At 34.1% G+C, this 10,628-nt stretch overlaps 1 protein-coding gene across 10 annotated transcripts in view; it reads right to left on the bottom strand.

Annotated features, from left to right (window-relative positions):
* Window positions 1-1,989: 1,989 nt before the first annotated feature.
* LOC131530151 (NACHT, LRR and PYD domains-containing protein 12-like) overlaps window positions 1,990-10,628 on the bottom strand; it is a 67,461-nt gene continuing 58,822 nt past the window's right edge. For 5 of the 10 annotated variants that reach the window (XM_058760274.1, XM_058760276.1, XM_058760273.1 and 2 more), the window contains 5 exons: window positions 8,269-8,439; window positions 6,526-6,699; window positions 3,796-3,969; window positions 3,456-3,617; window positions 1,990-2,630 (listed from right to left, as the gene is read on the bottom strand). In XM_058760274.1, coding sequence (XP_058616257.1) covers window positions 2,579-2,630; window positions 3,456-3,617; window positions 3,796-3,969; window positions 6,526-6,699; window positions 8,269-8,439 — 733 coding nt within the window. In that variant the 3' untranslated portion in view covers window positions 1,990-2,578. Of the gene's footprint in view, window positions 2,729-3,455; window positions 3,618-3,795; window positions 3,970-6,525; window positions 6,700-8,268; window positions 8,440-10,628 lie in introns of those variants that run through there. The other 5 variants (XM_058760275.1, XM_058760277.1, XM_058760279.1 and 2 more) reach the window with 5 other exon arrangements.

Here is a 10,628-nt window from a genome sequence, read left to right as displayed (position 1 = left end):
AAGATTTACAACACTGTTTTTTTAATATAATATAAGTTTAAATGACAAATACCACAGCTGTCTTATTTACTCTCAGTGTAATTTATTCTCTAATATTTTGAGCTCATCTACATATCCCTGTCTTTACCACCGTCCTCAAAATCCTGCATCAGAATCAGAAAAACAAAAGACAAGTTTTTCCTTGTAGAGAAAAACTGAATCCTTTCCTCAATAGAAAAGATGCGTAATCATTAGTGCATGCGTTTATTACCACTCGCCTTGACTATTGTGATGCTCTTTACTCTGGCTTACCAGCTCACTCCATATTTCATCTGCAGTACATTCAAAACTCTGCTGCCAGACTGTTAACTTCCACAAAACAATCTGCTCACATCACCTCTATTCTATTTCATCTTCACTGGTTGCCTGAATCTATTCGTGCAATACACAAGTCTTCTGCTCACGTTTAAGGCACTCAAAGGTCTTGCTCCTTCCTATCTTTCTGACCTACTCTCTTCTTATATTCCTTGTTCAGAACTTCTTTGTGTGCCTTTTGTGTTCTTCCTATCTTCAATGGGCGGCAGATCCTTTTCTGTCACGGCACCCAAACTTTGTAATTCGCTGCCCCTGACACTCAGAACAGTCACATCTCTCAGTGAATTTAAATCAAAGCTTAAAACATATTTGTTTAATCAACACTATCACTAAATTGCATTGTGTATTTGTCCCATGTGTTTTCTATTTCTATGTCCTTACTACAGTTTATGTGTTAAATGTGTTAAACTTCATTATTTTGTTACTGAATTGGTCAAATGTCCAATGTCCACTGTAATTGTTTCTTTGTAATGAGTATTTGTTGTATTGGTGTACCTTGTAGAGCGTCCTTGAGCTTTGCTACACATGATAAAAACAGTATATAGTAAAAGGGTTATGGGTGATGTTATGATAATTTTGATTTACTGCAGCAAAAAGTTGTTGACAATGTTTAGATATTTAGAAAAACAAAGTTTGGGGGAATTATTAGCCTTGCATCATGCCTAGTTATGTATTATAAATAAATACATAACTGAAATCTGGATCTGATGTCTGTTACAGAAGAAAAACTGTAGAGTATAACGATTTGGCCCCGACATGATATTATAAGAGTTATGGTGCTTAAATGACTCTAGTTTGATTTGTTATACAGTAATGACTAAGAACTTTCCAAAAATATTCCACACAAATGAGGGAAACATATTTACCCATAAAACATTTGAAGGAGGAGAAGAAATATTAACAAAGAGAAATCTAACTGATTGGCTACTGCACTTTTCAATAATTAAATCAAATTTATCTAAAAACAAATATTTGGAGACTTACTAACACCAAGTGCCCTGATTTCTGAGCAGAGAAAGTATTTTGACAGAGACATGACAATATAATATTCTTCAGCTGAAATATGGCACTTAATATTTTTTTTGAGAATCTATTCAACAGCTGACCGTCCCAAACCAATGTCTAAAAAAGGATTTTTATTGTTTGTGTGATATTTATTCCAAATAAAAAAGGAGGAGAAAAGTTGTTTAAAAATCAAACACCACGTTAAATGGATTTGCCTGCGAACATCAGATCATTTAAGAGTATTTTGTTAACATCAAAACTGACCTCCTCGACAGATTCCTTCAATCTCCTCAAAGTTAACACTCTTCAGTGGAAATCTCTCACATTTGTTAATATTAAGATTGAGACGAGGATATCTCAGAAAAAAAAAGTTATTTTAATATTATGACCAAAAATATTTTGTTAATTCTTCAAAGATTGTCCTCGTTTGTAAAACTAAAAGATGACAAAAATCTTTTATTTTAAAATCTAAAAAGACATTAAATTACCATCATAGCCAGCAGAATAGTGACCAGCAATCAGCATTATAACATTTACAAATAGATTTCTGTCATTTTTTGTACTTGTGTAGGAAGTCAGTTTCATGAAAAACAAACTTTTCTTCAAATTGTGAATAAAACGACACAAACCTCGAGTAAAAGGCACAGCATTTATAAACACTGAAGCTGTCAGTCAGTTCAGCACAAACTCACTGTGTGTGAAAACTCCCGTTTTAATCAATTCATCTGTCAAAACTGCACAATCCATCTTTTATTTACATTGTGTTTCTGCTTTTGTTGTAATGAGAGGATTTGTGATTGTTAGCAACAGACAGACACATAACTAACTTAATATAACAAACAGAATAACAATGTGTATAAAATATAAGAGAGATCATGTAAATGTTTTAAGTAACATGGAAATTTCACATTGAAGATTTGCTTAATATATTTAGATACATTTAAGTGCTGCACTTGACAATCACATTTAAACATCTGAATAATTATGGATGAGTTTAATACAAATATTATTAAACTGAAGAGCCAGACAGACTCATCTGAGCTTCTTCCTCTGTTCCAGCTTTAAATTAAACAAAATGATCATTAGTTTGAATACTAAAGCAACATTAATCATTCAATATCATGTTTCTAACACACATGCTGCATTATTTCATTGTAAAGTCTGAGTCTCTTCACGTGTATGGATCACATTTACACATTTATCACACATTTATTTCTCCTCATAGACGCAGTAGTGCAGCTCTTCTGTGGATCTTCACCTGATGTTTACTGCTCCTCTCAAGACGACTTCAAATTATGATATACAGCATTTATCATCTTTTGGTGATGGATCTCTATCAGGGACTTCTGGTTATGGATGTGTATCTACACTGTAAGGTGGAACAGAAGAGAATATGATCAGAGTTCAGTGGAACAAAGTACAAATGAGTTACTATATTTCAAATCACAACTTTTTTTTTTTTTGTAAAAAGTTGCATTAAAATCCTGTGATCTGATTAATTATACTTGATTTTGAATACGTATTTATGAAACAGTATTTGTGTTTTAAATATAATACATTCAGAACATTAATTGCATTCTGTTTGTGTCTCTATTGAGTCAATATAAAGAGAAACACATACTAACGTGTGTACGCCAAATATAATAAATGATGAGGAACAAATACAAATGTGATTTTGCTTTGAAACAAAACCTTTCAGTGAAATGTTCCACTTGTTAAAGCTGTTTGTCCTCTAGTTTAAACATGTTTGTATTGTTCTCAGTAAATAAAAGAAAGTAAAGTAAGTGTAAAGTATTGACTGATTTTACCAGCGTTTTCCTTCAATCTGAACAAATCTATTTCAGACTGTAATGATTCACTATTACTGATGTAATTAATAAAGCAGCTGTTGCTGTATGAAGCTGTGACAGTGTGCTTTTGTTCTCTTTCCTTCTTTGTGTTAAACATTTATCAACTTTACATTTCATTCTGACACAAACCCTTTGAAATAAAGCTTGATGATAATTTTATAAACTTTTCACAAATATTTGAAAGTTAATATTTGTTCACATATCATAAATGAATCTCTTTAATATCACAAAGTGAAGTTTACTCACCTCAGTTTACAGTTTGAGTCTCGTAGCACATCAATGAGCTGCTGCTTTGAGTCTCTAATCATATTGCGTCTCAGATCAAGCTCTTTTAGAAACTGCAGAGCTTTTGTGTTTGTCAAAGACTGAGTTAAAGAAGAAACATCTGTAATGCCACAGCCATGAAGACTAGAAAGAGACAAACAGAGGAAGAGATCATCTTACAAACAAATCATTAAAGTGAAGAATTTTACACAAATATAATGTGAACTCAGACTCATCGTGAGATATTGAGTATAAAGTGTTTTAGTTTAAACTGTTGAAGTGATTTTAATCATTTTGATTCTTGTATGTGAATGTTACTGACCTCAATCTCTCCAGTTTACAGCGTGAATCCTTCAGTACGTCACATAAGTGATTCACTCCTGTGTTTTTTATTTGATTCCAGCTCAGCTTCAGTTCTCTCAGGTGTGATGGGTTTGATTTCAGAGCTGAAGTCAGGATGAGACACTGTTTCTCTGTAATACTGCATCTATACAGACTGAAGACAGAAAGAGAAAAGACAATGAATCAGACACGTTATGTTCATGTGAGAGTAATTCATCATGTGTTAACACCATACAGTCCAATAATTAATAAAACATTGCCAAAAACCTTATTATATGACCATAAACAAAAACAGAAAAAAAAGATTAACAAAGTAGATTAAAATATAGGATCAACTATAGAACTACTTATAAAATAACATTAAAAATGTGAAAATTGAGTTTAAGTGTGAGAAATCAAGAAAATTGTGTTTCTGAATTATAATTTATCTAAAGACATTTTAAGAGTCGGGTACAACGGGGCTAAAGGCCCACCTCAAGAATAACTGTGCTATTCACTCGCCTAAAATATATAATTGCAGAAAAAATATATACGTTGTATTGAACATTAATGGAGCAACAGATTTTGTGAAAATAAATCATTCAAGTTGTTTATTTTCTTTAAAAATCGTATAAATATATGAGGAGGCAAGAGGGGTCTTTTACCCCCCACACGGTATTGATACAAATACTTCAGATAAAATAATGATTTTAAAATAATGTCTAAGTTAATACTTGTTCAAAACAATCACTTTAGCAAAGTTTGTACTATTTTCTGCTTATTTTGAAAAATAAAATAATTTTTGTTCAATAAATATACTGTCATTCAAATATATTCATATAAAAATATATTTTAAAATACAGAAACAAAATAACTTTAATAAGTAAAGATTCTGAAAGTATTGAAGATCCAATAATAACTGAATATATATTTGCAGTAGTAACAAATGATATTTTACTATATGATATGATTCATGTTTTTAAATGTGATGTTTCATTCTAAACATGGTGATTATCTCTAAAATGGACACCCAACATAATATATATTTACCATCTGAATCTAACCATGTCATGTCAACAAATGGAAAAGTCAGCATCTATTAACTAGATGAAAACGTTTGTCGAGACACACTTTAAGTTGGCTTGAGAAAGCCGGACCAGAAAGTTAAAGTTTGAAAAGTTTTAAAAAAGTTTAAGAAGTTTCAAAAGTTTAAGTTTGAAAAATGTTAAAAGTTTTAAGTTTGATTGGTTTCAGTCTGAAATAGTTTGAAGTTTAAAGTAATTTTAAAAGCTTAAAGTTTGATAGATAGATAGAATCAGATTATAGATAGATAGATAGACAGAAAGACAGATAGACTTTAGATAGATAGATAGACAGATTCTAAGGACCTTAGAGTGGTTGCTATGATGGTTGCTAGGCTAACTCTGGTGGTTGCTAAGGTTTTGCTATGCGGTTGCTAAGGTACCGAGTGTGGTTGCTAGGGTGTTGCTAGGGTACCCGGGGTGGTTGCTAGGGTGTTGCTATGCAGTTGCTAAGGTACTTGGGGTGGTTGCTAGGGTGTTGCTAGGGTACCCAGGGTGGTTGCTAGGGTGTTGCTAGTGTACCCGGGGTGGTTTCTAAGGTACCCGGGCTGGTTGCTAGGGTACCCGGGGTGGTTGCTAAGGTGTTGCTACGCAGTAGCTAAGATACCTGGGCTGGTTGCTAGGTGTTACTCAGCATGTTGCTAGGGTACCGGGGTGGTTGCTAAGGTGTTACTAGTATGTTGTTAGCATTATTAGCTAGTCACTAGCATGTTTACAGCATGATTAGCAAGTTACTAGCATGTTGATAGCATGATTATCAAGTGACTGGCATGTTGCTAGCATGTCTCTAGCATGATTAGCAAGTGACCAGCATGTCGCTAGTATGTTTATAGCATGATTAGCATGTCACTAGCATGTTGCTAGCATGATTAGCATGTTGCTAGCATGATTAGCATTCCGCTAGATGTTTCTAGCATGATTATCATGTTACTAGCATACTAGCTAAACATGTTGCTAGCATGATTTGCAAGTGACTAGCATGTTGCCAACATGATTTGCAAGTGACTAGCATGTTAAGCATGATTAAGTGAACATGATTGCAGCATGTTACTAGCATGATTAGCATTCCGCTAACATGTTTCAAAGATGATTAACATGTTACTAGCATACTGCCAAGATGTTGCTAGCATGATTGCAAGTGATAGCATGTTGCTAGCATGATTAGCTTAGCATGATTAGTTAACGTTATTATGTCACTAACATGTTTCTAGCATGATTAGCAAGTGACTAGCATGTTGCTAGCTTGATTAGCATGTTACTAGCATATTTCTAGTAAGGATTAGCATTTTTCTAGCATGATTAGCATGTCGCTAGGATAGATAGATTAGAAATATTAGATAGATGAGTTTGAATGAGTTTGAATGGGTTAGAAATAGTACATAGAAGGAAGCTTGATTGAGTCTCAAAGGATTCTGGGAGTTTAAGTTTGAATTTTGACAGTTGGAGTTTGAATAGTCTTGGCTCATTTGAACATTCCGTCAATGTAAGTCTATGGGATTTTTATGATTTTTAATCTTCAGTTTTATGAAAACCATAAGTCTGATCAGTTAGAAAAGATATAGCACACCCGGCGAGATCAGTCTGAAGATCTGGGCTGAGTTTGGAGTCTGTAGAGTTAAAGCTCTAGGAGGAGTAATAATGATACTAACACTAGTTTCTCCAGCTTGCATTGTGTGTTCATCAGTAGATCACTGAGGTGTTTCACTCCAGAGTCTCCGAGTTTATTCCAGCTCAGGTTCAGTTCTCTCAGGTGTGATGGGTTTGATTTCAGAGCTGAAGTCAGGATGAGACACTGTTTCTCTGTAATACTGCATCCATACAGACTGAAGACAGAAAGAGAAAAGACAATGAATCAGACACGTTATGTTCATGTGAGAGTAATTCATCATGTGTTAACACCATACAGTGCAATAAATAAAATGTTGCTAAAACCTGAAAATAATATACGTAAAATATATTTAGGTATTGGGTAGGATTAGGGATGTAGAATAAGGTCATGTAGAATAAGGCATTAATATGTGCTTAATTACTACTAATAAATGGCTAATATTCTAGTAATATGCATGCTAATAAGCAACTAGTTAAGAGACCCTAAAATAAAGTGTTACCAATATTTCATATCTTTTTATTTCTTTCCTATAATTCCCATTTCATCTTGTGTCTAAAACTGAGCATATTGTCTAAAATAAAAGCTGTGACTGCTGTGTATTTGTGCTTAAACTGATGCTGGTCTGCACATCACTACATCGTAAACACATCCGCTCTGCTCTGTCCAGTGACTCGATCAGCTTTGATACACGGATTCAACTTTGCACATCTTAATAAAATTGTAGGTTTGTCTGGGTGTAGATGTGAAGTGCAGTAATATTTCTCTGAAACAGGTAAGGCTGAAGAACCAATGCCTGCACAGAATAAAGCCCAGTCTGGACCGGTTCTGTTCGGTTGTGTTAGACATTCATTAATCTGGTGGTTTGATGGCAGAGAGATGATATGAGCATCAATAAACACTATGAATATGTTCTGCTACAGCAGCACAGAACTATTCTGTTGCGTCCCATTAATAAACACAATGATAACAGTTCTGTCTCACTGGATAAAAGTGAAATGTTTGTGTAATTTTGGTATTATTAACTGAAATTATTGGATATTGGGTTGTGTATTTGACCTGCTGTATGGACAACAAGTGAAGCGGACAGAAATGAGCTCATGTTTCAAATGTTTAGACAGACGCTTCAGACTGAACTGTGCAGTTTTAAAGTAAGAGCTTGTTCCACTGTATTAACTGGACAAACTTCTGTATAGACGGTTTCAACGACAACAACATAAACAAACGTTACTGCACATGTGCGCTTTTGTGGCCCTAACTTAACTTTAACTGCGCTTTGTAGCCGGTGCCATTAGCCAGACCGATAAACAAACACAGACTGTCAGTCATCAGCTGTTCTGTTCTGTCTTCAATCCTCAGTTTGTAGTCAGTATTCATGATCACATTCAGCAGTCACAGCAGAAGTTAGAGACAAAATTTAACTGAAGTCTGTTTAAAAGTTGTATGAATCTATTCTAAGAAGGTTGGAAGCTGTATTAAAGACAACGATGGTAAACACATTAATAAAATACTGGCTATTTCTAATGTGTTCACATTATTTTCTCCAACCCCTGTGCACTTAAAGGGATAGTTCACCCAACAATGAAAATTACCCCATGATTTACTCACCCTCAAGCCATCCTAGATGTATGTGAATTTCTTCTTTCAGACAAATATAATCAGAGTTATATTAAAAATGTCCTGCCTCTTCCAAGCTTTATAACATGGGGTCGAACTCAAATGAGAATTAAAATAGACTACTGTAACATTACTAGTCATGTGACATGAAATGATGTAAGATACTCACAGCAGTGTGTTGAGTTGACAGTGTTTATCCTGCAGTAGAGCAGCGATCTGATTCACTCGTGTGTCTCTTAGTTTATGTAAACTCAGATTCAGCTCTCTCAGGAGTAACGGGTTTTTACCCACAATTCCAGTCACATACTGACAGGCTTCATCTGCAGCAGGACCCACAAACCTGCAGAAGAGAAGATGAAGCAGGATTCAATTCAATGTTCAATTCAATTCATCACAAAACATTTAAAGATTATCAAACACTGTTTGTAATGAAAACCTCTAGTTCAAGTTAACAGTTGAACATTTAAAATACATTTTTTTATTTATTTTTTTAAAAGAAAGACAAGCGTCAAAAATAAATTATTTAAAAGAAACTCAGGGGCAAAAGTTCACTAGATCATGATTCTCAAAAATCTCAAGATCTTTCTGGCTTTTAAGCAGGAGATGAGGAAAGTTAGCAAAGAGATAACTAGCTTGTGACAGCTAAGCATTCACAGCAATATATTTCGTTGATCTTTTGATGCCGGATCTTCCTATTATTACTATTATTATTATTATTGCTATGTAGCAGAATTCAAACACTTGATCCACTAACAGGGAACATGATCTGGGTTTAGATCATCTCTGGATAGTTTTATTTAACTGATGTCTGTTGATGCAACAGCAATTCTGCTCATTATGAGAGGAACTGCAGGTTCAGACACTGAATGCGTGTGTGTGTGTGTGTGTGTGTGCGCACGTGCTCCGCGCCTATAGAATATTTTAAAATAAATACGGTGGGTAACTCAGAAGGAGGGTTAGATCACAATGCAAGCGGGAGAAGTCTCATATTACTGTCGGTCATCACGATCGCGGATGACAACATGCAGGATCAACACTGTTCATGTATCGCAGGGTACGATTAAATTAATGTACATTTAACCAGTTTAATATGAAGAAACAGTGAAATGTAGACCTTCGTTTATGTGTTTTTGACCTACACTGTACAAGACACGAGAACAGTCCACTATTAAGGTTTGTACATTAGCATGGACTCACTAACTTTAACGTTAGCTAGTTTTAGTCAGAGATACCTTGCTGAAGCACAAGATAACATTAACGTTCTGCTCGAGCAGATGAACATTGTAACTTAATGACTGTATGACAACCAGAAAATAAACGTTTTTGTCTTCATCTGGATTGGGGTTGAATGATTAGGGATATTTTGCTCCTGTTTTGTTTGGATTCAGGAAATGTAATAAAATAAATTATATTGCCCATCCTCTCAGGATACCTGGAATCAGTGTCCTAACGCACGCTCGGTGAGGAGTATTAATTCTGTAGGGGGCGCTGTCGGCCTACTTCTAATAAAATGAAAGGAAAATACACAAATAATATTTAGACTGTGTTTATTAAATAAAGCAGTAATTGATGTCATAATCATGATTTTGTTTTGATTTAAAAGGTCAGAAGTTATAGCGTACATGACAAAAAAAACATACACTTAAATTACATAATTTTATATTTAATTATTCATTCATTAATGTGTAATGTGTTATATTTTTAAACAAATTATGAGCTCTAAAAATTCTGAATTTTATAACTCTTTTGCTTAGATCATTTAAATCATAAAATAAAATGTTAAGGTTAACAGCATCATTCTGATAAAAAAAAAATGCAGTGATTAATATATAGTTTATTTATAGCTATTTTCAAATCTTCAATGTACTGTCATTATAAAATAACTTCATTGTTGTTTAATTCTAACAAATAAGTTCTTGTTAAAACTAACCAAAATTAAAATTAATTATATATCGGCATCGGCTATTGGCCAAAATGAGTTAAATTATCTGCATATTGGATTTCGGCAAAAATCCAACATCGTGCATCCCTAAATATAATATATTTATACATAAGGTAATTAATTCACTTGCGTATCATTTATTTTGCATTATTTCATCACGTCTCACCTCAGTGTCTTCAGTTGACAGTTTGGATCCTGGTAAATCACTGAGCTGCTTCACTCCTGATTGTCCAGGATCATTCCTGTGAGATCCAGCTCTATCAGGTGTGAAGGGTTTGATCTCAGAGCTGAAGACAGAGCTTTATAACCTTCTTCAGTGATACTGCAGTCTGAAAGTCTATTTAAAAGATGTTATTCTTCCTTATAACACAGATTGTCATACAAGTACATGTTCTATAAAATAAAAATCTTAGGCCTGAACAGACCCTTTTCACGGTATAGCAGGGTAAAGCTCTATATTGGTGAACAAACTACAACAAATGCAATTTCTGCATTATTTTCCACAATTATAACCTACAGTTGCAATCAAATTTACTCAACCCCTCAGAGACTGCATTACTTTACAAATACAAGCTTGTCTGAAGATC

The sequence above is a fragment of the Onychostoma macrolepis genome, chromosome 22 (assembly GCF_012432095.1).
Source record: "Onychostoma macrolepis isolate SWU-2019 chromosome 22, ASM1243209v1, whole genome shotgun sequence".
Classification (NCBI taxonomy): Eukaryota; Metazoa; Chordata; class Actinopteri; order Cypriniformes; family Cyprinidae; genus Onychostoma; species Onychostoma macrolepis.
The sequence above is the reverse complement of the archived record's forward strand: the minus strand, read 5'-3'. Positions and strand labels throughout refer to the sequence as shown.